This window comes from Erithacus rubecula, assembly GCF_903797595.1.
Source record: "Erithacus rubecula genome assembly, chromosome: 10".
Taxonomy (NCBI): Eukaryota; Metazoa; Chordata; class Aves; order Passeriformes; family Muscicapidae; genus Erithacus; species Erithacus rubecula.
Window position 1 is genome coordinate 28,185,793 of NC_136662.1, and position 27,814 is coordinate 28,213,606.

Here is a 27,814-nt window from a genome sequence, read left to right on the forward strand (position 1 = left end):
TTGCTTTATTAAAATCTTTATTCACACAATGTTGCTTTATGTGGGATCTGACCCTGGGGGATAGGAGTAGAAAGTCATGATTGCCTTCTGTTTGCTTATTAGCAACTCCATTTGTGCAGCAGCTCCCAGGGGCATCCTCTGGCACATCTGAGAGGGGGTCTGTTTCCAGCATCTTGCTCCAGCTGCTGCAGTAAATAAATTACCTTCTTAATAAATTAGTACTTTGAGTTGAAGTTTGTTTGGCAAGACACACTCCAGTTCATCAGCTGCTGGAAAGGGAACTGACTCGAGTGTCTCCTCCCCCTGATGGCTGACTTGGGAAGGAGCAGGCAAACAGCAGATGGCTGATGAGGCTCTTTAATTAGTTCTTGATTTCTGTGCTTCCAGCACTCTGATGTCATTGATAACCATGACACAACCAGTGGGTAACATCTGGGGCCAGCGGGTGCACAGTGAACAAGAACCAGGTGTCCCAAAAACCTCAACAGAGCACCTGCCTTGCAAACAATGTTATTCCTCAGAGATTCAGCAGACCCTGTTGGCACATGGGTGCAGTTCCTCATTTCCTTTGCAATGGTTACTATTTAAAATCTCTTGGGGTTCTGTGTTCAAGCAAAATGATCACCAGTGCCAAAAGGGCAGAAATTGTCACAAGGCCAAAACCAGATCTTCCTGATTTTGGTTTACGAGAGGAATTTATTTTTCTTTCCTGCTGCAGAACACTAAACACCAGTAGTGTTTACAGCAACCAGAAGCATCAATATCACAAATAAAGAACCAACCCCAAAAAAATTACCATTTCTTGCCTCCTTCTATTGACAATGCTGGACTTCATGCCCTTTGTCCACAAGTAAACCAAAATAAACCAATACCCTGCTTTAAATCTTTTGACATTTATACCGGGGATAAACTTATCCCCAGGTTCCATCTGACAGCAAAAGCTTTAGCTTAGAGCAATATATAAGTCCTCAACACTAATATAATTTCAAAGACTGAAAGACCTTTTTCTGAACCCATTTTTAAATCAAATGTAAATATCAAGAGTAATCATATAGAAATGAAAAATTAAATTTTGGTAGATCCCTCCCAAAATATTAAGAGCTCATGATTAAGCTCAAAGAGAAGAATATGCTTTTAGAAACACTACAAGCCACCAACCATGTGCTCTGCCATCTTCCCTTTGGGCAAATCATCTGAAATTTCCTGGGAAATAGTTTAAATCAGCACTTGCTCCTGCCCCACAGGCACCACCCAGAGCTTCTACAGTGTGTTCTGCCATCAGGTGATAGAAGCACAAGCTCCACAGTGTTCTCAAAGCTGGCTGTGTGTCACTACACTGACTATGAACTCCAGATCCCATCCCAGCATCTCACTGCTCTGGGGCACATCTGAGACTGTGGCCAAGTCCAGAAGAGAGCAAGAATAACATAAGATTCAATCTCAGGTAAACAGTCACATTCTACTTTCAAGAAACTCTGCTCATGTGATGAGAAAAAGACTCAAAATAAACTGATACCTGCATTTTTCAGATAAACTCTCTCCTGACACCTCCTGGATCAGGTGTGCCCAAGGTGTAAGGACAGGAAACAGCTCTTTACTTGTTTGCCACATTGCAGTTACAGAAATCCTGACAGGAAAATTAAGGAAAAGGGCTCAAACTGACATTTTGGTACTCTTGCTCTCAAGTCCAGTAACCTGTAATCACCTGGGGAAGGAAGCTCTTTCCTTACAAGAAGGACCATATAGCTGAACACTGATGCAAAGCTGTTCAATTTGGAAATAGTGATGAAGCTGCTTCTCTTCTGGAGACACAAACTGAGACCTGTCCCAAGTTTTATGACACAAACTCATGGGCAGCACAAGCTGCAGTGCTGAAGGACAGCAGGATTAGCACAAGATGAATGCTGCAAGCCTGCCCTGAAAAGCCAACTTTTTTGTCTATGGTAAAACCATTAGTGAGGACTCCAGGATGACCACCCCAGGCAGAACATCACAGTGGGGGTTGCAGAAAGCAGCTGGGGAAGGCAGAAAATTAAAACCTCCTGGAAGGTCACAGCTGCTGAGCTCAGCCACAGGCAAACCAGATGAATGTGGGACCCCAGCACTGGTGTTCTAAGAGCAGCAGTGCTGAGCTGTGGTCACAGGGAGCAGTAGAAAGCTCTCTCAGGTGAGATGAAGAAGGCAAACCACAGCTTGGGGGTGTCTGCACACCTCAGGTCACTGCTGGTGACTGGGGATGTCCAGCAAACAACTCTTCCCCCAGTCCCATATGCCCAGAGGCTCCACAGCACTCAGGGCTGACAGGAACACAGCCCAACCTCGTCACACAGAGCTGCTCCCAAGGACAGATTCTGTCCCCCTCAGCTACGAGAGAATGAAAATTTGGTTATAATACACACAGGACTGCAAGGATATTTTCTCTACTCAGATCTTGCCAGATTCCTTAAAAAACAAGGAAACATGGAAAACTTACTATAACTCCATAAATATCAAGTGCTGTATAACCACCCTGTCCTCTCCTAAATCTCTGACCCTGTGGATAAACCTCTGATAGGACTTCAGCAAAATCAGTGAAGCATTATCACATATGAGGCAACCCCCTTTCCCAGCCTTTTATCAAGGAAAAGCCAAGTGAGCAGCAGAGGTTCCCCTCTCCCACCCTGGGGGTGTGGCACAACTCTTCAGTCTAACAGTTATTTTATTCGCCCCCCGCTCGTTCTCTAGAGAAGCAGTAAAATGCCCAACCAGCTCAGAGCTGATTGTGTACAATCCTGAATCACACAAACTTGCCAGAGTACAGGGGGAAGACAAGGGGAGAGGACTGAACAGTTCATGTCTGTCCCCTGCAGATCCAGTCCACAAAGGATTTCTGTATCCCACACAGTGCACCAGCACCGAGAGCCGTTTTTATCCAGCGTGACGCCCACTGCCGGCAATGGACACGCCACAGTGGCCACGGTGCCACCACAGGGGCTGAGCCATCCCAGCCCCTTCCCACCCCAAGGAAAAAGCCAGTGTCACCTCCCTTCCTCTGGCTCGGGAACTTTCCTGTTCATGTCAGCCCATCTTGGCCACAGCCTTTCTGAACTGATTGTGCTGTTTTTCTATCACTTTTTTGTTTTGTTTTTTAAAAAAAGGAGTTTAGTCTCGTGTTCCTCTATGATTACAAGTGAGACAGAGTCATCCTGTCTTCCACCAGCACAACATCTGGCCCAAACTGGTCTGTGCACTGCTTCACTGTAGCCAGGATGCTGAGGAGCCGCTGGTCCAGGGCGTCCAGGTGAGGCTCAGAGAGCACAGGTGAGATGGGGTCATGCGACATGGCAGTTTTTAAGGCAGACTTCAGCACTCCGTTCTTCAGGTAGTTCAGCCTGTTCCAGGTAGAAACCCGGATGCTGCAAAAGAAACAAACTCATGTCACCACACCATAGTCCTGCTGCATCCCACTGGGAATACTGGAGCCAGGCTCCTGAGGGAGCCTGCCACATCAGGAATGGAGACTCATTGGGTGTGGGATGGCAGGGTCCAGGTGGAACTGCATCAGACAGGATCTAATGAAACTTGAAGGTGATGTAGAATCAATCCATGTGTGATGTAACTGATGTTACACAGGAACACTTCTGGCTGAGAGAACACAAGGTCTAAAGTCCTGAGGATTCCTAGAAGGACAGCAGGAAGAGGAGAAGGAGGAGAATCAACAAATTCAAACAGAAGTCAGGTCACCTCAGGAGGAGCATCACTGAATGAACCACAAAGGACAAAAGGTAGTTGACCAAACTTCCAAGAAAGAAAACACAGCAGAGACCTTTCCTCTTGACTGGCCACTGAGTTTGTTTGTGTCAACTCATCTCTTAACTCTCATGCTCTGTGAAGTCTTGTGGGATTCTCCCCGAAATCTTTCAGGTACAAATCTTTAGCACCCCTGATCTTATCTCATGGGTTCAATGGCCTCTAATAAAACCAGCAAAATAAGCAAATGTTGTAACAAACCTACAGTTAAAACAATTATGCAAATTCATTCTTACATAGTATTTGCCTGTACCATAAAGAAGGAATATCTGAAAAGCAGGGAATTGCAAAGTCTCTGACTGAGATAAGCTTCTCTGGTTGCATTTGGGGGATCAAGATGACAAAGACTCTGGAAGAATCTCAATAAAGCACAAAATTAAACATACATTTTAAATTAACGTAGGAAAAATAAAAGAATTTGAAAATTCTTTAACTGTTCTCCATATGACTTTTAAAATGATCTTGCAGAACACAGGCCAGGTGTACTGCAGCATGCAGGGAGATGTGCTTAGTGCAAGCAGGTTGAAAGCTCAGGCTTTCTGCAAAGTTCCCATGTTTCAAAGGTCCTAGAGAATTTGGAAGACAGAACCTTTCAAGGATAAGCTTCATGGACAAGTTCCATTTGGAAGGCTTGAAGGAGTTAATGTTGAAGGATCAGAGTCAGGAAATTGATATCTCAGTATTTTTCTTCCTGGAAATTTCCATAGAATCCCAGAATGACTTGAACTAGAAGGGACCTTAAAGAGCATCTCATTCTCACCCCTCTTCCATGGGAGGAATACCCTCCACCAGACCAAGTTGTTCCAAGCCCTGTTCAACCTGGCCTTTGAACACCTCCAGGGATGGGACAGCCACAGCTTCTCTGGACAACCTGTGCCAGGGCCTCCTCACAGGGAAGGTTTCTTCCCAACATCCCATCTAATTCTGCCCTCTTTCAGTGTGAAGCCATTCCCTCTTGTCCTGTCACTGCAGGCCCCTGTCCCCAGTCCCTCTCCAGCTCTCTTGGAACCCCTTTAGACACTGGGAGGTGCTCTGAGATCTCTCCAGGGCCTTCTCTTCTCCATGTTGCACACCCCAGCTCTCTAAGGCTGTTCCAGAGGAGAGGTACTCCAGCCCTTGGAGCACCTATTTCCTAATGAGAAATAGCAATGGCCTGGTAAGAGAGTAGACATAGAACAGAAATCAAAAAGTCACAGCCTCTGAAAACAAAACCACAGCTCACAAGGCCAAAGTAGAAACAAAACTCTGAAAAGAAACTACAAGTTTTACTTGAGAGGAGCCCCCTGAGAAGGGCTGCAGTTTTCTTTAGAAACCATGTTTGAAATTATTAAATTGCCAGACACATTGGATCCTTCACTTCTGTCAGGGAGAACTCAAGCTGGGATGGGAACTTTGATTTGTCAGGAGCTGCACAGGGACAGCTGCAGATGCACAGAACCTGTCAGATTGACTATGGACAGATCTGAACCAGTGACCTGGAGATGAGATCACTCTCTGCAGCAAACCCTCTGACCTTCTGCCTCCATGACAATGGATTCCTCAGCTTCTTGGGCTGTGACAATCCATCAGACAGTATCTCCAAAAAGTACAGCTCTGTGGACCCCAGCAGACCTTTTCAGGTTGCCAGAAGGCTCCCAAGTTAATGATATTGCAAACCTAGGGCCAGCAATTACATAAGTAAAGTGAAGAGCATCTCTGTGTTTCACTTACATGCAGCACTGATAGAGAGGAGCCAAGATGCTTCTTTCATCCAGGGCAGGGTTTCCAAAGCTGAAAAGCAAAATTAAAACCAAGTGAACCAGCTGAACTCCTAAGGTTGTTCTCAACATAAAGAGCTTTGTAAAGAATTCAGAGAAATCAATACTAGGCAATTTCATGCTCCAAGAGATCAAATAATTCAAATTAAAATGCAAACAGGCCATGACCAGTCACAGATACAACTCTCATCAATGTCAGCTAAGCAGGTAAGCAGAAGCAGCACCAAGCATACCCAATTCTTTATCAGACCAAGGCACCTTAGAAAGGCATTTCAAAGGAGTTTAGAAATGATGCAGGGGTAAGGAATAACTGGTATTTTGGGCATGCAGAATGGGAGCTTTGTCTGTCTGACACAGCTGGGCAGGGAAGGAACCAAATAACAGCAACCATCAGAACAACAGTTCATTGATAAGATGATCAACTTGAACATTTCAAGCCAGAAGGCTTCTATAGTATTTCAAGCTTCATCTCAACACATGCTGGATTTATTTTTCATAGTTTCACCTTTCCCATAATACTGTTTTCAACTAAGAACTTTCCCTTCAATAAAGGTAAGTTGCTGAAAGGGCCTGGCATTACACTGCCCAAATAATTCTGTTATTTGTAGCTTTAAAACTAAATAAGCTCCCAGGGAAGTGGTCATGGCACCAAGGAGCACCTGTTCTTACATGGTTTAGATTTAGGTAGCCTTGTAAGAAACAAGAATTTGGGGTCAATCATCCTTATGGGTCCCTTCCAAACTGAGATCTACCATGATTCTGTGAAAAACTGTCCCCATCCATTATTTCAAAGGAGCTGAAAGCAATTTTAAATTTTATCATAAATAAATCACTTAAATTTTCAAGAAAACAATTTACTGTCAGCCTGCAAAGCCCCATCAGAAATATTCTCATAATGCCATAAGTAAGTACCATAACAAAAGGACTTCAAACCCCATATTCACTTCAATTACTAATCCACTGCCTTCCTTCCTCTTAGGATATTGCCAGTGAGTAACAGAAAGGGCATTTTTGCAAAATTCACCTAAAGCAGCAGTAATTAAGCAGTCCCAGGGTGGAATGCATCCTGCTGTCATACTGGAGTATTACTGAACAGGCTGATGACAGGAAGGATGGATGGAAAGATGGAAGAAAGGACAGAATCCACTACACAAAAGATAAATGGGAAAAGAAAGGGAACTCCAAGCCTTCCAAGGCTCAAGTGCTGTGTACACTTGGTACAAGTGGTTTGCAAAGCTAGAGCAAAGCCTGGTCCTTCACAAAAAGGAAACTCACTGCCATGGCACATGGGAGTGCCCACTAGAAAAATAAATAATCCTGAATTGCTGGATTAAATTATGAGAAAGGCAAGTAGATGATGTTTATGTTTCTAAGAAAAATTAATCAGATTGTTTAAACATTATTATTTAAACAAGGCTGTGTCTTCAATATGATCTTTAACCTAAACTATAGCAGACAACATGCAAAAAACCATAGCAAAGAAAGAAGAACCCATATTCTAAACATATTTTTAAAGCATTTTTGTTTGGGTAAGAGTTAATATTCACATTTAGAACATCATCATTTTTGTGTTTGGTATTACTTCTGCCTCCATTTTAAACTTTTAACCTTCCAAAGCCAGAGTAGGCATATCCAGAGGGCAGGGAATGCCAAATTATTCAGAAACACATTTTAGAAAGATCTGTTTTTATTATAGTACTCACTTATACTGACTGGTGATAAATTAAAAAAACCTAAGTTTTCAATATTCCATTAATTAAAAGCCTAAAAGGAAAGGCCTTTTCTGGAGATAGAGGGAGACATTTGAGCAAACCTTTGAAAGCTGCTTTGGGAAATACTGTGTTAATTGGGGAGTTTCTGTAGCTTGATTAGGACTTTGCTAAGACAGAAGAGTATTTAGAGCACAGAGCAGAATCAGAGAGTCCTAGAATGATTTGGTTTGGAAGAGCTGGGTTAAAGCTGATCTTGTTCTACCCCCTGCCGTGGGAGGGACACCTTCCATTATCCCAGGGTGCTCCAAGCCCCATCCAGCCTGGCCTTGGACACTTCCAGGTCTGGGGCAGCCACAGCTTCTCTAAGCAACCTGTGCCAGGGCCTCACCACCCTCAGAGGGAAGAATTTCTTCCTAATATCTGATCTAAACTCTCTTTCTTGCAGTTTGAATTCATTCTCCCTTGTCCTGTCAGCACCACAGCCTTTGAAGGACCCTAAGATTTGATGAGTAATTTCCAATAAAAAGGAAAGACTATTACAAAAGATATCAAAGAAAAAATCAGTGAGAGAGAGAGAAAACAGAGGGAGGCTGAGCAGTGCTCAGCCTGCCAGGCCAGCAGGGCTGTCCCAGGCTCACCCTGTGGGAGCCCAGGGTGTACCCCTGGCCTCCTTGGGGGTCACAAAACCCCCCTGGCCAGGGTCTCAAAGACTCCTGAGTGAGACTCTGGTGTCTCAGGCACTGAATTCTAACCCCTGGGGGAAATTACAAAATTACAAACCCAGAGAGAAGCTACCAAAATTAGTAAAGTGTAAATTAGATTGTTAGAACGTAGATAAACAGACTTTTGGGAATGTTTATGATAAGGGACACATAGCCAAGATGGAGAATTTGGGGGGTGGATACTTCTTCCTCCTTCTTCTCCCTGTCATCCATGTTGGGTGACACATTGGCACTTTTAGATTGGATGGGATCAGGGCTGGACCATTTAATAAAATTGTACTGTATTGGGAAAATTTTGTAAACATGTAATACGTAGTACTAACTATATAAGATCAGCCCTGCCTTCACCAGGCAGATTCCACCATGGATGCCAGGCTGAGCAGACCACTGCTGGCCAGGCAAAAAGTCCCTGAGATAAGATATAATAAACAATCCTTGGAACAAGAAAAAACCATCTCCTGCAATCTCTCTTCAGCTGCTTCAGAAAAAATCAGGGTTTGAACCACCTCATGTCCCTCTGGGGTGATCTCGGTGAAACACTAATCTTAGAAAACTAGGATTTTAGTGACCTTGCTGAAAACAATTAAAAAATTAGAAGGGAGTAGTTATCTGAAACTTAAATAATCAATTGTCTGTCATTTCATGTTTGCTCAGCTGCGCTTACAATGGGAAAATATGAAACTAGGGAGCAGAACCACAAGAACATAGACAATGCAACCAGAAACCCATTCTTTGGAAAATTAGACTATCCCCAGAAATCATTTGTATTGTCAGTGATAGAAAAGGTTGAGAGTTTAGGGTGAGGAAGACTCGCCTTACTTCCTACTTTTAAGACCCCTCCCCATGAAAATGACCCCAGACTTAATTTAAGAAATCAATCACGCATGTTTAATAGCTCTTCAAGCTAATTACCATAGGAAGCAGGGATGGGAGGGGCTGTTATTATGAATATGTATTTGTTTAAATCCTTTCCTAATAAATAGACTCTGTGATCACCTGTGATTTTGCAGTGCTATTAGAGGATTACCTCCCGCTGCTGCCCAGCGCTGAATAAACATGCACTTCCTAACTTTAAACTGTTAGAGAGCCTTTGGTCCATCACAGCTGAGTACCAGTATTAGACCAACGCTCATATTTTGATAATCCATGGGGTGGAGGAGAAGGCCAGAGGGGCAGACCTTTTGGCATTGTCCAGCAGGATGAGCATGCTGGCACCCTCGTCGTCCTGGAAGCTCTCGTAGTGGTGCCGGTCGGCGTTGCCGATCAGGTAGTCGAACACAGCCGTGTCGATGATGTCCAGCAGCCGCGGGCCCGAGTCGTACGGAGACGTTTTCTTCACGGCCTCGCAGTAGCTCTCGTCGTACTCCCACCTGCAGCCACACAGGAAGCAAGCAGCCCTTCAGGGAACAGCAGTGCACAGCAGCAGCTGCAGTGCACCACGAGAGAGGAGCAGCCGGGCTGGACAAAGAAGGATGAGTATGACAACAGTGTTTCATGAGCAGAGTCAGCCCTGCATTAACATCCCAGCCTATGGAGCAAGCTGTAGTTTCAGTTCAAAGACACACAAAGATTAACCTCAGATGGAAAACAGAGTCAGAGTTTGCTTCTCACAACTCTACAGTGGCCAGGCTATGTTATGGGAAGATTACTGCCATGCCTTGCCTCCCTCAGCTTCCCAAGGAACACTTCAGTACTGTGTCTGTTTCCACTGCCTCGAGTCCTCTTTCCTTTCTAATGTAAATATCCTAATCGTGGCTCTGCCCCCAGGAGAAAGGCTTCACAGCGTTCACTTTCCTTCACTCCCAGCTGTCTCCTTCCTCCCCACTTTCTTTGCAAAGTATCTCACCTTCTTCTCCACTGACAAGAATTCACTCTTCCCTCTGATCTCCTTCTCCTTCTACATGTAATCTCATAACACCAACATCCTGTCTTAATTCTCAAAAGCTAGGATTTTAAATTTTATCATTTTCTTCTTTACTGCTTTTAAAGCTATTCAGCACCACCACCAAAACAGCTAAATCTCTGGTGCATATCCTTTCCATCTGACAATCCAAATAACAAGGACATCTTCCATGTAAGGACTGAAACAATCCTTCACAAAACAGCAGTTAAATTGGAAATGCCTTAAACCATCTGTGATTTCAAAACCGAGATGGAGGAAACACAACCTGGAGAGACTTGCTGACATGCTCAAAACTACAGATAGTAAAAAAGTAGGAAGATCAGAATTTAAATACTACAACTACCACATCCCTTGTCTTCTAGTGGTCTGGAGCCAGAGGTCCCAATATCCCAACTTTCCTCTAGGTATCCAAATCAGAGAGCTTAAAAATTTATCATCTTCTCAATGCTTCTGATAAAACACACATTCCTCAAATGCTGTGCCTAAATCCCCCTAGGAAGATGGATCTTTGCACCAGGGTCCAACTCACACTCAACCTGTAGCACAAATCCACACAGCAACTTTTCCTTGTTCTGGATACATTTCTTATGCTGCATCCCACTCTCCCTCAAATGTTTCTTTTTTTCTTGTTTTACTTCAGAGCAGTGCTTAATCTCCTTGCCACAATTTTTCAGATGTACTATGCTCTCTCTTTTCATTTTCAATGCAGTCTTTCAAGAGAGACTTTTATCCAACACTAATTATTTCTGATCATTTATATCATATTAGCACAGGCCTTGGAAGGTCAGGGATTTTGTCCATTACAACTCCATTAAAAATTACATACATTAATGTGCTTGTGTGAATTGTGTTCAAAAGGTCAACTCAGACCAGCAGCTAGACAAGGAAAAATTTCTTACAGAGTTATTTTTCCACAACTACATGGCACAGAAAAAGGAGAGCATGACACCAAGAACCTTTAATTCTGATGTCTCAAAGTGAAATGTGCAGAATGACAAGGTAAAAACCACCAGAACCTTGTAACCTTCTCTGAAGGAGGCAAGTGTGAGTTTAAATACACCTAATGTCAAATCAGCACAGGAATCAAGGTAAACCCCTGTGTAAACAGGCAGGGTGTGATGAAAAGGAGCCTCTCAATAGGAGGAACACCTCCCAAGAAATTCATCCTGTTAATTACTGCAATGTACCATGTACTGCACACAGCTGGTTTTGACCTGATGGAAAAGAGAAAACATCTGCTGCTCAAAACTCGGTCTGTGCATTTTATACTCTAAACCAATTCAACAGAGCCTTTGGATGAGGCTCTTTCTGAGAACAATCACATCATTGGAAATCAATGGATACTTTAGATCAAGGACTGAAAGTCTCTTCTGATCACTTTCAAGTTCAAGACAGATTTGGAAAAAATTACTAAGCTCAAACCCATTTGCTTTGGTCATGACAAAAACATCTCCACCTCAGGAACTCAGATGTGCTGCATCTATTGTAGAATGCTTCTTTAAGAAAGACAAATGTGGGATATAGCATTCTTTACATGCTGAGCATGATCACCAAATTCAAAGCTGTCCAGGGTGTGTTGATTTGGCACGGCTGATTTTTTGGCAATGGGGGAAGGCCACAGGGGTGGTTTCATTCATATGCAAGCCATGGTGAGTACCACAGTGAAAAAATGTCCCGTTGGAATACATAAAGTCCATGGGGGATGCAGAGATCCAAGTGCTCATGCCAGAGTGGGTGGATGCCAGAGAAAGCTGTGTTCTAGTGAGAGACCCGAATAGAGAGAGAGGACCCTTGCTTCCAGAGATAGAGGGACCTTACTTCCAAACTAGACAAGCCTATCCTTAAAAGACTGCACGCCATGTACAAGTGACCCATGCCACAGTTTTGGGATGACTGCCCATGGGAGGGACCCCACAGCATAGCAGAGGAAAGACTCCTCTCCCTGAGCAAGTGGAAAAAGATCTCAAGAGATGAACTGACCAAGACTACCATGACCTGTCTCCCTGTGGGAAGACCATGACCTGTCTTCCCTGTCAGTGGGAAGGAGGGAGGGGCTCTGGGGAAAAAAAAATATGTTTCAAAGGCTTATTTTACTTCTCACTATCCTCCTCTGACTCTGTTAATAATAAATTTTGGACCTGATTTGCCCTGAGAGTGTTTTCTTTTCCTCACAGTCCTTATCTCAACTCATGAGCGCTTCCTTAATTTTTTTTCCCCTCTCCTCTGTCCAACTGTAACAGAAGAGGGTGAGTGAATGACTTGCATGAGTGCCTGGCATTTGGCCAGTGTCAAACCACTACACGGGCCCTAGCTTAAGTTAAACCAGTTCCACAACTCTGAAAACAAATTACAAGGATCATGAAAGAGGTCTTTTATCCTGGACTTATTGGCTTCTACTGTTGTGCTAAGAAAGCTATTGACACAACTGTAGGTTTTGAAAGCACTTAGAGCTCTTTAATTAACCACTGTATTTGCAAGGGCCATTTTAGTGCAAATTATCATCTCTAAAGAGTGACCCTGCCACGTTCCCATACCTGGCAAGTTTTCCCTCCCGGTAAGTCCTGCCCCAGGGGTGCCGGTGCTTCTGCAGGGGCCAAACATCTGGCAGCCACAGGGTCACTGAGCCCTCCATGATGTCCCCATCTGCACAGGCTGGCTCTGTTTCCCGACAATAGTAGCACTTCCCATAGAAGCAAGTATTATTGCCTTAAAAAGAAACATTAAGAGGTATTAATCCAAGGAATCCATCTGAAATTCGGGAGTATGTTGTTGCAGCAGAGGTTTCCCCACAACAGGATTTCACTGCATTTGTCTTCTTGCTTCCTGTCTCTGAGGGAGAGGTTCAAAAGAGATTACACAGACATCCATTCATTCACAGAAATTAAAGAATAATATTAAAAGGAGAGAGCAATTATAATTTCTAATTACTTTATCACTCCGAGAATTAATACATTACAATATCAACAATATCAAGTTTTTGTGATCCTTTCCTAGTTCCAAGGACCTTGACTTTGCAATGTTAAGAATGCTTGTTTTTCACATTTCATACTTCATGTGTCAGATTTCCCACTTATTTGAAAAAGAAGACCAAAAAGAGGTAAGTGAAAAGAGACACAGCAGAACTCAAAAGAATTTGGTGCCCTGAAACCCGCCACATGTCTCAGCTACTTGAGCTGATTCAGCAGAGGAGACAGAAACAAGCATCATTTTCCCATGATGTAGGAATGCAGATCTGTCAAAGCTTCATCAGTGTCTTCTGACAGGAGAGGTGCAACAAAACACTGCAGCCTTTAGTCCACAAACACTGATGCATCCTGTAGCATCAAGTAATCTGGAGCAGTCTACATTAATAGTTTTATTTTAAAATTTTCTACTTTCCCCTTCTTAATCCACCTTCGTTTGATCCTCACCATGCTAAATCCAGTTCTATGCTCACAGACGTTCTTCCAAAATATTCTTCAGCTGTGTCTCACTTGGTTGTGATTGCTCCCTTTCTTGCTTTGATTCTGCATCCAATATCCTCCCCAAAGCAGGCCCAGCTCTCCAAAAGCCATGTTCTTCCTTTTCCATCCTCACACATCCCTGCCTCTCAGCCAGCACTCCTTTGGAGCCCTCCATCCAGACCCTGTGCTCCCAGTATCCTGTCAGACAACCTGAGGATGTCAGAGATCATTACTAACACAGAGCTTGCAGACCAGATCTCCTGTTTGTATGGAAAGCCTAAAAATCTCTCTTCCCATCCAGGGTCTGCAGCAGGTCTAACAAGAGACAGAATTCTTTGAGATTCTAGTTGTAACTCCAGTAAACCTGCAGTGGGTATGAATGAATTCTCTCTTCTTCAAACCTCAGGAACTTGGTCAAATCTGGCCTGACAAATCATAACCTCCTCCATAGATCCACCCATTTCTTTAGTTCCTGCTTTGCAGAAGAGCAGTTCAAAGGAATCTAAGGAAGAGCAATAAAAATTTCTGGATTTTTACTTCTCAAGTCAGCACTGCTTCTAGCAAAGAACTTGGTTACCTTGGCTGAAATTGGAAAACATAAAGCCTGCCTGAGGCAGGTGCCCCATGTGAATGCCAGGAGAGTCTGGCCAGGCTGAGCTGACACTTTCATCTGGAAGTTGCACCTCGTAAGTGGCAGTGTCAGGCAGCAGGTGAGACTGCCAGCAGTGCTGCTAACAGGAATGTTACCAGAGGTAAGGAACAATCATCTCTGGAGCCTTCTGATTAGGAAATGAAACAAACCAACAAAAGAGTAATAACTGGATTGTTTATGAAAGCCTGAGGGAGTTGAGGCTGCAGCATAAGTAATTTCTTGGTGCTTAATGACCACCTGGTAGGAGTTCACATTAATAGCTTCTATTGTGTGCCCTTCACAGTAATATTACTGTAAACAACACAGGAAAGTTTAGCCATGTTTGGTTGTAAATGCTCTGCAAGCTCTGATGCAGCACAAACAACACCTAATATCAACCAGTGTGTCAGCTCTATAAATTATCCCAAATCACCACTTCTTCACATTAAATACAACTTTATTCTTTTCAGGTCTAGACACGGGCTTTTCTAACCATCCCTGACAGCAGAGACAAAATTCTTACTCAAAAAATTGAAATCACATCTGTAACAGCGGCATGAGGGAACACTACCTGAAGAAAATCAAGTCCTCCTCCCCTGCCAAACTGGGTTATCCAAGATGTGTCCTGGCACAGGAAGAGCTTCCTGCATCACAGTTAACTGTTCTATAGCTGTGTCAGGCTCCCATGGCTCTTTTCCCATTAGGCATTTTTCCTTTCCTGGGCAGCACAGTCCATGGAATCCACTTACCCACAGTCATGAAGGTGCCCAGGAGCTGCTCTGTGGCCACTGGCTTGATTTCTGTGCGCAGATTCACAAATCTGCCAACCACCAGCGGGGCTCGGCGGAAACCCAGGATTCTGATTTGGGGAGAAAAAACACATCCTGAGAATTTGCAACATAGGCAGCAGTTCAAAATTAAAACAAAAAACCCTCATAGTCTTTTTCAGAGATGACAGAGACCAAAGAGTAAAGCTGAAGCTCTGCAGCAATCTCCTCCCTTCGCCAAGGCAAAGTAAAGAAACTCATTTTTCTCATGTGCTTGCTCTATAGCCATCAGTGACACTCCTTTATTAAAGCATTTGCAGCAGAGCAACAGAGGATGTACAATGTTCCAACTCTCAGAACTCAGACCTCACACCAGAAATATCCATCATGTGTCTGAAGCAGGCTGAAGCAGTAAAACCATATGGTTCGTGGGCTGGTCACCTGGAAAGATCATTTCTACTTTGTGGGAACCACTATCTATTAAAATATTATGCTTAAGCCCAATTCAATTACACTTGAAAGCAACCAATCCAAGAGTTGTTTTGTTTGGCACGAGGAAGGAGAAGGGAAGAGAGAATGGTAGAACAAAAGTGAATGCCTGGGAAGTGGCTGGAAAAACAGAGGTGGGAATAATAACTATAAAACTAGCAGTTACAAGATCCAGATTCCACTCCCATGCCTACCACAGCCTTTGCTCTGTGACCACAAATGACTCAGGTATTTGTATGGAATTTTAAAAGTGCTTTAAGAAGTGCAAAGATCAAAGGAGTGTAAGCCCCAACTCTCCTAATGCACTTTTGACACCCTTTTGATAGTCTTTGCATCTGAGAAAAAGATCCTGAAAAGGCTCTTCTGGAACAGGGATAATTGACATTCCACCAATGCATTAGAAGGGTCACTCCAAAAACTGAAAAGGATTTGTTTTAGATATTCAGTGAGTAAATCCCCTTCTGTCACTTAAGAGAGGGCAACACAAAATGTCTGTCTGAAAAAGTCATGTGCGTAAGGACAGAACTCAGATACCAAGCTCTGCCTTGCTCTACACAGCCTGAGCAAAAACAGGTGTTCCAAGAAAACAAGCACAGAGCTTAGATGTGGAAAACCTGCCCCTGTATTTTCAGACCACAGCTGAGAGGCCACAGTCCTGGCAGGCACAGTCTCCCCATCAGTGACAAACACAAAAAATGATTCAGGATCCTTCTTGAAACAATGGCATCCTTGGACAAGATATTCCTGAAGAATAAAGAGGTGCAGAGCCACTTTCTAGAGAAAGGCCAGAAAAAAAAAATCACATAACCATGACCAAATGGACTGCAAAGAAGATATAAGTGGGATTTGGATACTGAAAAGAGGTTTTGATTAAATGTTCAATCACTACATTTTCAGGGGAACTGAAGCCTGTATGCTTTTTGATAGCACAAATGGACTGATATCTGGCTACATTATCTTTTGTTGGTCTTAATATACCCTGATTTTGATCCACCAGCACAAACTGGCTGTAGCAGCAATGGGTGTTACTCAACTAGTTATCATCCTAGATACTCCTAAATTCTTCCTAGAATTACTGATTTCTACTGCCTGTGCAACGAGTTCCAGAGGTGAATCAGGACTAACAAACATCTCTGTCACTACCCATGAGTTTAGTCACAGTGATAAGGCTCTTATCTATGTACTGAGAAACCTCAGTTTAATTTCAACCATTCTATCATTTGTAATATTTGTCCCTCCTTATTCCTTTTCTCAACACTTTATGTGTCTTCACCTCCAAACCTTCCTATGAGGAAACAGAGACTGTGCTCACTTATATTATGTGAAATTGCAGCCCTAACAGCATTTCATAACTATTGACATTCAGTGTCTGGTGTTTTCTGTCCCATTCTTTGAACATCCTACAGTTTTCATTCTTTCCTGTAATTGCACCTCCATCACAGGTCCACAAAACCACCTGGGTACCCCAAGCACAATTAATATATGAATAGCTGGTTTTCCTCTAGAATGCACTGATTCATATTTAATCTAGACTAAATTGTTAGTCTAGACATTAGTCTTGACTTTTTAGTGGACTGGACATGAATTTACATCATACATTTAGTATTTCAGACTCCTCCACAGCATTTGGCTAAGCTCTTTCTCCCCTGTAACATTAACTAGAGTGGTTTCAGGACTCCTTCTCCTTTCCAAACTTTACAAGTATCTAAAATATTGGAACAGATCTCAGAAATGAAATTTTACAGAATAAGTTAATTCTTATTTTAGCTTCAATGTGGTATATTGGCAGTTCAGAGATAGCTCCCATCTGTGGTGCATTCTTCAAAGAACCCCTTTTCTTCTGATATTTTCCAGAGACAATAAAACCAGATAAAGCAGTATTTCCATACCTATCCAAGTGAAAGGCTGCCACTTCTGCATTGTGTCTGTCATAGCCAGCATAGGGTTCTCCTTCCACTATATAATCCCTGGCATATCTGTAATTGAAAAACATCAAATGAGGTGAGTCTGTATAGAATTCCTGTCAATTTTGCTCTTCAGAGTAACAATTTAATAACAATTTAATAACAGTTAAAGAGTCTCTGGGTCATTTTCCAAGTGACTGCCAATGGGAGGGGGGAAAAACACCAACCAGATTAAAGTGACCAGACTTGAGGTGGTAAATAAGGAGGAAGGGTCAGTGATACACAGTGGTCTCCAGAGCTTGGGAAGCAGTTCACATTCCAACTAATAAATTTTAATCCAACCACATGCCAAGTCACATCTTAGAACAAAGAGCACAGACTCTGCTATGGAACAGGGAGGAGGCTATTTATACTGAAAAGCAGCAATTCTACAGATGATTTTGGGGTTACAAAGAATTGTACATTAACAGTTCTCAAATACCATCTTATATTGTAGAAGAGATGGCAAATGCAATCATTAGTAGTATAAAATCAGCAAGCATGAACCTGAGGACAATACTGGATATAAACAGAGCCTTTATTCTGGCAGAGAAAAGACATAATGAACAGCAACAAATACAAATTAGGCACTCATTGCAACAATAATGGTGTATTTTGGTGAAGTGTAAGGCTTTTTGCTTCCTTTTTTATCTTTTAGTAGATGTTACTTAGTCAAGGCAAACACTAATTTCCCAGTTTGCTGACATTTGGATCTGTGCAGATACTGCTCTAGCACCACACTGCAGCTGAGTGTGAAACACCACAATCAATACCAAGTAAACGGGTGAAATGCACCACATTTTCAAATAAAATAAGGCCAAATTAAGTTACCTACTTTCTCATTTCCATCTATGTATCCAATTGTATAAACTGGATTATTTCCAGCAGAAGCAACAGCAGTGTAAGAGGAGGCACAGAGCTCAATTTTAATGTTTCAGCCTTGCTCAGGGAGGATGTGGGGGGAGAAGACAGCCCATTTCCCCAGCCTGAGCAAATGCTTCAGCTTCTCTGCAAGGCAGCTCAAACGAGAATTCACCAGTGTAGGATTCCTGCCAAATGGGAGCTTTCACCAAATCAGCATCTTCTGTCACATATACCACCAGATGTGATGATAGCAAGTATTATTTGTTAGTAAATTAGGCCAGATTTCAAGTGAATTTGAAGTGAGACAGCTAATCCTCAGAGCATGTCCTCAAAGGCAGGTCTTTGGTATGTACTTACAGCTGGCTTTTGGAAACATGGTCACATTTTGAAAGCTGCAGAGCTGTATTTTTTTAGTAAATCCTGACCAAACTCCTTGTTTCCACGCACAGTAGGCATCTAGTCTTTTCCACAGCAAAAGTAATGAGGGAATTCCTTCTTCCCCAGCTAGTGAGTTTGCTCAGAACTGTTTTTAGCAGTAACTTTGACAGAGCTCTCATGTCAAAGCTGGTTAAACAGACTCTCTTGCAGTGCCAGAACAGGACTCTGCCCACAGGCCTGGCTATTCAGCAGTCACAAACAACATGAGTCTACCAGGATGGCCAAGGCACCCTCTCTAGTGCTCCCATAAACTCTCCCAGCTGCACATGTCCTCACTGGAACACAGTGCCCATGTCTGCATGCACAGACAGGGCATTGCAGAATGCAATTTACTGCTCAGTTAAAAGCTTGATTGCACTCCCTGACACAGAAAGCTCTATGGGAATGCTGTGAATCCCACTGGAGGAGATGCCTCTTGCATCACCAGGACTTTGTGTGCAAGGCTCATGCTACCTAGACCCACAGGGTAGCTCCAGCCAGAGTAGGAATTGGCTGTACAGAGATTTTTTTTCCTCATTTTCTAATCAGAGAATCATAGACTGGTTTGGATTGGATGAACATTTCATTACAATTCTGCAATTACAATTACATTGCAGGGACATCTTTCACTAGACTAGACTGTTCCAAGCCCTGTCCAACCTGGCCTTTGAACACACCCAGGGATAGGACAGTCACAACTTCTCTGGACAACCTGTGCCAGGCCTCACCACCCTCACAGGGAAGAATTTCTTCCCAATATCCCATCTATCCCTGCCCCATCACTGTGATGCCATTCCTCTTGATCCTGTCACTGCAGGCCCATGTACCAAGTCCTTCTCCATCTCTGCTGAGCCCCTTTAGGCAAAGGAAGGTGCTCTAAAGTCTCCCTGGAGCCTTCTCTCTCCAGGTGAACAGACCTAGCTCTCTCAGCCCATCTCCAAGCAGATGTGCTCCAACACTCAGAGCATCTTTGTGGCCTCTACACCCGCTCATTAACAGGACAGGAAACCTTAATGCCTGCTTAACCCAAAATCTTTTTCTGTGATGACACTTCTCAATTGCAGTGAAATCTCCTAAAACACACCTGGCCTTACTTTTTAATATCTTTCTTCTCCTTTTACCCAAAGACAAACAGTTCAAGAAGCTTTATAGCTAAGACTCTTCAGAAACATTCAATGATGTCAAATTTTTCTGAGGATCACTGTAAACTGAGGCCATACTATGGAAGTATCACTACCCTCCATTCTTATGTTGCTTCTCCAGTACTCACTGCCAGCAGACAGGAGGCTCAGGGGCTCTCACTCTGACCTACCCAAACCATTTTCACAGTCTACATTCAACTACACCAGACACACAGAAGGGTGAAGTTTCCTCTCTTCCCTGCTCTTGAACTGCACCCTCTCCTGGCAGTCTGACACAACAAGGAGGCAAAGCTTGTCTCCAACCTGCCAGAAGCTGCACTTCCGCAGTCAGGAAGACACAGAGCTCAGAAACATCAGGTGTAACCAACATTCCCTCAGGGCTGAACACAGTGATTATTCTTTTAACCTATTGTCAGGCTGCAACAAGGCTGTACAGACTGAGAGACAGCTGGCACAGCAACCTGATGTTACTAGAGCACCAGCAAGGCTCTCTTCAGTCTCAAAAATAACTGCATGGTCTTTCCACTTACAGAAGAATTTGTAACTTAAATGTTAACACGCCAACATGGAGGAAAATAAATAAAGCAGCTATCAATGCAGTCACTGAACGCAGCATTTACCTCTTGGGCTTGAAAACAACCTTCTGCCCTCCTTCAAGTATCAGCAAAGCTTTCAGCTGCGTCCCTTTGTAGCCCACGTCAGCTTTGACGATCCTCTTGGTGCTCATGGCGTGCATGACGGCGCCCAGCTCGGGGGTGTCCTCGGGGTACACCTCGCGGGGCACCACCCACTGCGCGGCGATCTCCCAGGGCGACTGCAGCGTGTGCTCCAGCCGCGGCTCCAGCGCCACCCGCAGCCCCGCCAGCATCCGCTGGAACGCCCGCTGGTCCTCCCGGTTGGCGGCCGACGTGTCCAGGTTGTCGATGAGGAAAACCTTGGTGAAAATGAAGATGACGAGGAGGATGGCCAGCAGCACGACTCGCTGCTTCAGCTTCATGGTGCCCGTCTGCCCTTCTCCCCTGACCCTTTCTTCCAAGCGTCACGGGAAGTCTGTTGGAGATCAGGGTGAGGAAGGGGATGTTAGTTGATGAATTTCATGCCTAACTTGCATTGTAAAAGATGTGTCAGCACTGAAGCATCTCTTGGTACCCCTAAAAACAAACAAAACACAAACTTACAATCCCGCAGATCCCGCCAAACTCAAAATCAAGTTTATGCTTGGAACGTAAGCCTGCATTCACAGAAAGTTGTACTTTAAAGCCCGAACGCTTCTGTTAAAACACACTGGATTTGCTGCCTTCCTGCAGCCTTCCTGTGATCTGCACCGAAGGGGAAATTAGCAGATAGCATCTCTGCACAGCTGAAATCATAGCAGCTGCAGCCACCACGGGCAAGACTTTTGCAGGGAGGTGTAGTTTAACGTGATTGCTCCAGCTCCACGTGCACTCTTTCACTAGTGGGAGATCCATGATTGCTGGTGTCCTAAAGACCTATCCTCAGAAAAGCTCCCAGGCAGATCTTAAGGCAGCTCACAACAGCTGCACAACCTACTTTCCTGAAGGTACAAGACATAAGGACAGAACAGACTTAATTGTTTATTGCCTTTCATTTGCTGCCACTATAATTTACTCAGCTTTTTCCATTCTTAAAAAGAAATGAGCTGGGGTGGGGGATGACATCTTCACTTCCTTGCAGTCAACTAAGTACCTTCTGCATTCAACTGTAAAACCCATAACCACAGAAAATACACAGTGTCTGCAATCTTAAATTAACTAGAAAAAAAAATCCCGGACCACTAACCCTTGCCTGTTCTCAGTACCTCATCTACAACAGCTAAAGCCACACCTGTTTCATACATTTACAGTGTGCTGCAAGACACGTCCAGCCTCTCAATAAGCCTTGGCCAGGGCAGTGTTCCCATGTAAGGACCAGAGAATGCACCTGTATTCAGCTTTAAGGACAGAATCACCTTCCTAGCATTAGCTGAACGTAGTCAAAGGCCAAATGGAAAAGGGACATGAAGCACACCTCTGAGAGGCACTGGGAGCCAGCAGGAATTTCTCTTTGCACCAGCCACACTCATCATGCAAACCCAAATAGTACCCTGAGCTGGGGGAGAACTGACACAAAAAAGCCTTCCCATGTGATTTAACAATAAGTGTATAAATTGGCCATAATTAATCACAGCACTGTAAAAAAATGAGCTGCCACAAGCTCATTTACCAGCAGCAACCACAGGACAGCTGGGCCATGCCTGGAGAGGCACACAGAGGTCACAGCCATCAGTGCAGGATCTGGCTGGCACAGTGTAAGAGTGTTAGTATGAAAGCACAAGCAAACCCACAGAGGACTTCACAGCACCCAAAACAAATTTATGTGAGGTCTAGAGGAGATCCATCAGCTACATGGTTCCCCCACATCCCTGTTAGCACTCACAGCAGGACAGAGACCCCAGAAAGGACAGAGGGTAGAAGCCTCAGGGATGCTTCAAACTAGAACTGTGGTCCCCTGTTAACTGTATAATACTGATTTTAATCTGTTGGAAAATAAGTGCTTGTGCTCATACTGAAAGAGAACAAATCACATGTTTATATGGAAATTAGAGCATATTACCATTCTTCATCTAGTTCTGTTTTGGCAGCCCATTCTCCAGACAGCACTGCCACCTGCACATTACCTACTGCAAGCACAAGAATGAGAAGCACAGACAAGGAAGAAACAACCGACCCAAAAGCTCTCATTCCTGCAGACACAGACTCACCCAGGAAGAGATCTTTAAATAATAATCATATTATCCTTAAACTTAAGCAGACAAGCAAAGCATATTGGCTGCACCTGTACCCTCTCATTTTAACTGCATAATTCACCTCTTTAAACTACTAATTCTGAATCATTTTGAACATTGCTGTTATCAAGATCTGCTTCCACTCATTTTTAAAATCCATTCCAGTTTGTAAGGAGTTAGGCAGAAGAACAGAGGTCATTTCAGAACAGCTACTCCTTGCTATGAGGTATGTGTATGTGTACACACACATTTAAAGAAAGCCTTGCAGCCCAGTGCTGGCTGACTAAAGCATTAAAGCACAGGGCAGGATGTTCCACACTGCTGGAGCTCAGGATGAGCACTCACTTTTCTAGACTGATTTCCAGGAATGCTGAGTTCCTCTAGGGATATTCTTCCTGGGACGTGGAGGGAGAATACAACTACAGTCACTTAAATTAAAAGTAATTTACATAGTTTATCTTTTGTGATGGCTTTGAAACTAATTTTGGCTGAAACCCTCCAATGAGATAAACACGAATTTACAAAAATAAATAAAATTAAATATTTAACTATTTGCTGGTGAGCTGGCTCTCACTTTTTAGTGACTTCTGAGGACATGAGTCATCAGCTGCTTTCCTCCAGCAAACACCAAAGCAACCCCAAGGTTGCCATGCAATCAATTTCCCAGTGCTCCATGCACAGTCTGCACTTTGCTCCTTGGTGCCAACATTACACTCTCTGCTCTACAAGCCAAGGGAATTAAATCCTTTTACAAACAAGTTTACCACAGACAGCAAGAACTTGAATTTGCTGTTTAAAATTGAAGATGGCAATGGCAACAGCGTTGAGGTGACATTAAGAAAATATTTATGCAGTTTTGGAAGAAATCAATTTGAGAAAGACAAGTCTTTGGCAAAGTCTTGGATTGGAAAGGAAGATTGAGAGCTCCAGAAGTGTCAAGCTGGCCCTGCAATGAAGTCATGGATGAGAAAAATGAAATAACAATACACCACCAAAATTTTAAAAAAGAAAAAATAAGGTGAGCGTGAGCAAAACTCTGTGGAACGAACAGTAAAAGGGTCTTGGACAAAAGTAAACCCAGAAAAAAAGAGAAAACAGCCAGAAATAAATAGCCCTAGCAGCTTCTTAATGCTGTAGTCAACTGCACGGTCTGCATAACAAAGGCTTTTTGTTTCACACTACTGCTTTAGGAAATTCCCTGATCAATTCTTTCTCTTATTACCACCAGGTCTATATTCTCAGCAAGTATGAGTCTTCCACCTCAATATACAAATAGCAGCATCTCCTCAGCATCATGGTGGGGTCACTGCACACAAACACATGAATTATAGCTTGTCTTCTGGCATTAAATACCAACATCAGCTCAAAAACCAGCATGCAATTTGCCTGTTACAAAACTTGCAGCTCCTACAAGCAGCCTACAAATTCAGCAGAAAAATCCCACAAGACATTTCTTACAGGAGTCACAAAATCAATGCCGTGCCTTATACCACAATCTTATTTTTATATCATAAAGCTTTTTAGCTGCTATGTCAAAAATACTTGTGTGTACAATTTGCCAGGATTTCATTATGCTCCAAGTCACAAATCAGGTCCGGGGGCAGGCAAAGGTTTAGTTTGGCAGCAGAAGCACACAAAAAATCATAGCTCAAACAGACACTGATCTGAAATGGATATGGTGGAAGTAGAGTCTAATTCCTGTTTAATGCATGGGGCTTTTCTTATATACACTATACCTTTTGGGATCACCTATCAAAAGGCCTTTAGAAGTTCTCCAGTAAATCCTGGGAAATGCCTTGGAGAAACATCGTATACAGTAGTGACATTTTCCTCTTCCCAAAACATCCTTCAGTCTCACCAGATCAATCTTCCATCCCATCCTTCCCTCTCTGGCCAGCTCCTTGGTAGCTCAAGCCTCCTCTCTCTGTGTGAGCCTTGTTATTCCAGTTTCCACAGGCAGGCTCCAACAGACCTTTCCTTGGATTTCTCAAACTCATTCTGTCACTTCCACTCTCTGCGTGCTGCCTGCCTTGTGTACAAGTTTAGTCATCTAGAGCTCAAGGCTTCCCACATATTTGCTTGTCTGCTGTTTCTCCATCTCCTTTCCTGTTAAACCCTCGTTATCTACAGGCAAAATCTGTGACAGTCTACACTCAAACTTTCCACAAACACAACTATACCCCCAGCTGAGAGCTACAATACTGATAAATACGAAAAGCCACAAGCATTTTAACCACTGCAATATCTCTGCCTGCAGCTGCAACGATCAGTAACCGCCTGAAATATTCTCACACAGCCTTGGAAAGAAACAAAATAATTTTGTCCATAATTTTGTCTGCCCACCTTGGCCCCTTAGTAACTCTAGAATCTACTGCCTGCATTTCTGCCAAATTTGTCAGAGGAATACCTGCATGAGCCTTACAAAAACCACAGGCCAGATAAAGGACAGAAGCCTTGAGAAGCCAAGGACAAGTGGGTAAATATCCTGAATCTTTCCCAGCTGCCGGCACAGCAAACAGGAGCACCTGACTCAGCTGGCTGCACAAATAAGGACAGGGTGGACTGGGATACAGGCAGCTCCCGGGTACAGCCCTGGGGAAGGAGAAGCTACCAGGCACTGACGCTGGGGGGAGCCAGGCAGGAATTGCTGGGGTAGGATGTGGCAAACAACTCTTCAGGAAACCAGGCTGCCTTAATCCTCCTCGCAGAATGACTTTCCATCAAGCACCGTTTCCTATGGAAACAAAGTTTATATAATCACACTTTTCACTTGGATCCACCAGCTAATTCCAAACCCATCTGAGAGGACAGTAGATGTTTTGAAGACAGGCTTTATGTGTTTATTGGAAGCTGGCAGCCAGGGTGCTGCAGGAAGGGCCATGGCACTGGCTCAACAGCTGTCTGCTTGCCTTGGCCATGTGGACAGCCCATGTGCACACAGCTGGTACGGGCAGGGGGCTGGGAATGCCATGGGGGCAGGGAGGCACTGGGAACACCAAAGTGGGAAATGGAACAGGACAGGGGCAGGAGCCAAGGGCACTGATACAGAGGGTGCTGGACCTGGTCAGAAGACAGCCAGAACAACTCTCCCTTGTCCCCATCCCAGTTACTGACATTCCACCTGACCATACAGGTCAATAAAGCTGGAAATGTTTTAGGGAGCCTTGTTCCACTTGGAAATGAAGCCAAGGCAGTGAGAAAATTCCGCAGTTTCCCTTCCTCACGTGACATGTTGATTCAGCTCCTATGTAAGATCAGCATAAAAAATTTAATGAGGGTCCATGTACCCATCTGGCTTTTAGCAGCAATGAGCCTGTCTCTGCTCTAGGATGGTGCCAATCAGATTCCCCCACTCCTGAGGAGAGGCAGTGGGATTCTGGTGTCAGAACCAAGCTGACAACTTTGTACCTCAAAGCAAAGTACCTCAGATGGAGGCGAATCTTGTAGTGACTGTGTAGGTCAGACTTAAGGACACGAGGGGTACACGGAGCTGTTTTCAAAGTAGAACAAGACACAGGAAAGGCTGGTCTCTAATAAGTACCAGTGGGATCCACTCACAACGAATCCACTGCAAACCTAGGATCTACTGTTTGCTCAGCCCCTAAAGCACTATTGTGTCTTAGGGCCTCAGAAGGTACAATGAAACATCTGCAGTGCTTATGCACATCTGTATCCAGAATGGATCCAAAGAGAGATATCCTTTAAAAAGGGTTGAACCCATGGCTTTGACAACCACAGTCAGCGCTTCTATGAACACACATTGTGCTTTTCCACCAGTGGAGTGACCTTTGCCAAGCTGCGACTGGCACTGGGTGAGAGCCCAAGGGTTAAGAGACGGCCGAGAGGCTTCACAGTTGTACGGGCTCCATCCCCAGCTCAAAGCGAGCACCCAGGAGAGGGATGAACCGCAAGAGTGCGGATAAAAATTCCCATCCTGCCAATGCTGCGTCCGTACAGCCCCCGCCGAGCACGGCCGGGGTGCCGGGGCCGGACCTGCCGGGAAGGACACGGAGGTGCCGAGCGGGGCCAGACCGGGAACAGAGCTGGGGAAGGGTCCGGAGCACCAGCCTGGGGAGGCGGCTAAGGGGGCTCAGCCTGGAGAAAAGGAGCCCAGGGGAACCTTCTCGCTCTCCACAACTCCCTGAGGAGGCGGTGGCCAGGTGACGGTGGGTTCTTCTCTCAGGTAAAAAGCGACAGGACAAGAATGCAGAGCCCCAAGCTGCGCCCGTGGAGGTTCGGGTTGGACACAGGGAGGATTTTTTTTCACGATAAGGGTGACTGGAATGGGCTGCCCAGGGAGGCGGCGGAGTCACTGTCCCTGGAGGTGTGCAAGGAAAGCCTGGACGTGGCACTCGGTGCCATGGTCTGGTGACAAGGTGCTGCTGGGTCACCGGCCGGACTCGACCATCTCGGGGGTCCTACCCGGCCCCACTGACTCCCCGATCCTGTGATTCTCCCGCCGCAGGGGCCCCTCCGGCACTCCGCGGGGCGCAGCCGCCCCTCCGCCCCCTCCCTCCCGCCGCCAGCCCCGGGCGCCCCTGCTGTGCCCGCCCGGAGCCACGGCAGCGCCGCGTTCCCGTCCCGTCCCTCAGGCGCCGCCGGCCCGGCCCCGCCGCCCGCGCCCGCCGCACTCACCGCACCCGCCGCCCGCCCGCCATGGCCCGGCCGCCGCCGGCCCCCGCCAGACCCACAACATGGTGCCGCCCAGCGCCCCGCTCCCGCTCCAGCCAATGGGGGCCCGCCCCGCCCGCCGCGCGCCGCCCGCCCGCCAATCAGCGGCCAGCACTGCCCCGGCCGGGGAGACGCGGCCGGGCGCCTCCAATGGGAGCTGCGGGGCGGGGGGGGCGCTCCCGCCAATGGGGCGGCGGCAGCGGGTTAACCCCGCGCTGCCCGCCAGCGCCGCTGCTCTAGGGTTGCGATGCCCGGCTGCACAGTGCAGCCAGCGAATACTTTTGACACAGGCATTTTTCAAACGCCAATGGAAACACTGAGCTGTGCTGCGCGCAGCGGCGCTCCGCGGGAGCAGCGTGCTCTGGCAACGGCTCGTGTCACCACGCGCGCTCCGTCACAGGCGCTTGGCTCCTCGGACTTTGAAATGACAGAATTATAAATTGGAGTTACAGCCCTCTTAAACAGCATTATTGCACTATATATTAGGACTGTATTTCTCTCCAGGAAGTTTCCTTTTTCCTGTTCCGTTTTTAGGACTCGGAATGAAAACTTTTAATGGGACTTTTAAAAACCCCTTTGAAAAAAAATAATAAAAAACCTATACCTAGTGCTTTATGATTTCCTGCTGCAAGGTTCCAAGTGCCTCAAGCAAACATCTTTGCAGACATCCACACTCCGGCTACTTCTATTGTGCATGCTAGAGGGGAAAAATAGTTATATATAGATATGTAGACATTAATAGCACAGTTTCATTGTCATGGACTGCTCCTCTGCCAGCT

The 27,814-nt window shown here is 44.9% G+C and overlaps 1 protein-coding gene across 2 annotated transcripts; it reads right to left on the bottom strand.

Annotated features, from left to right (window-relative positions):
• Positions 1-27,084, bottom strand: FAM20B (FAM20B glycosaminoglycan xylosylkinase). Of its 2 annotated transcripts, none has more exons than XM_079314398.1 (8): positions 27,000-27,084; positions 20,200-20,730; positions 17,103-17,189; positions 14,707-14,816; positions 12,418-12,589; positions 9,159-9,350; positions 5,500-5,559; positions 1-3,395 (listed from the first exon to the last, which is right to left on the bottom strand). In XM_079314398.1, the coding sequence occupies exons 2-8, from the start codon at positions 20,574-20,576 to the stop codon at positions 3,164-3,166; spliced, it is 1,230 nt and encodes a 409-aa protein (XP_079170524.1). In that variant the 5' UTR covers positions 20,577-20,730; positions 27,000-27,084; the 3' UTR covers positions 1-3,163. The 2 variants fall into 2 exon arrangements, with proteins under 2 accessions (XP_079170524.1, XP_079170525.1); XM_079314399.1 differs by lacking the exon at positions 27,000-27,084 and adding an exon at positions 24,223-24,366.
• Between the last annotated feature and the right edge of the window lie 730 nt (positions 27,085-27,814).

What these genes read in the sequence shown, in the direction of transcription:
- FAM20B (XM_079314398.1), bottom strand. Translation starts at nt 20,576, where the DNA reads ATGAAGCTGAAGCAGCGAGTCGTGCTGCTGGCCATCCTCCTCGTCATC. An exon ending in GCAGCCTTTCACTTGGATAG is followed by an intron (nt 14,817 to 17,102) that starts GTATGGAAATAC and finishes TCCCCAAATCAG; the next exon opens with AATCCTGGGTTTCCGCCGAG. An exon ending in GGGCACCTTCATGACTGTGG is followed by an intron (nt 12,590 to 14,706) that starts GTAAGTGGATTC and finishes TTTCTTTTTAAG; the next exon opens with GCAATAATACTTGCTTCTAT.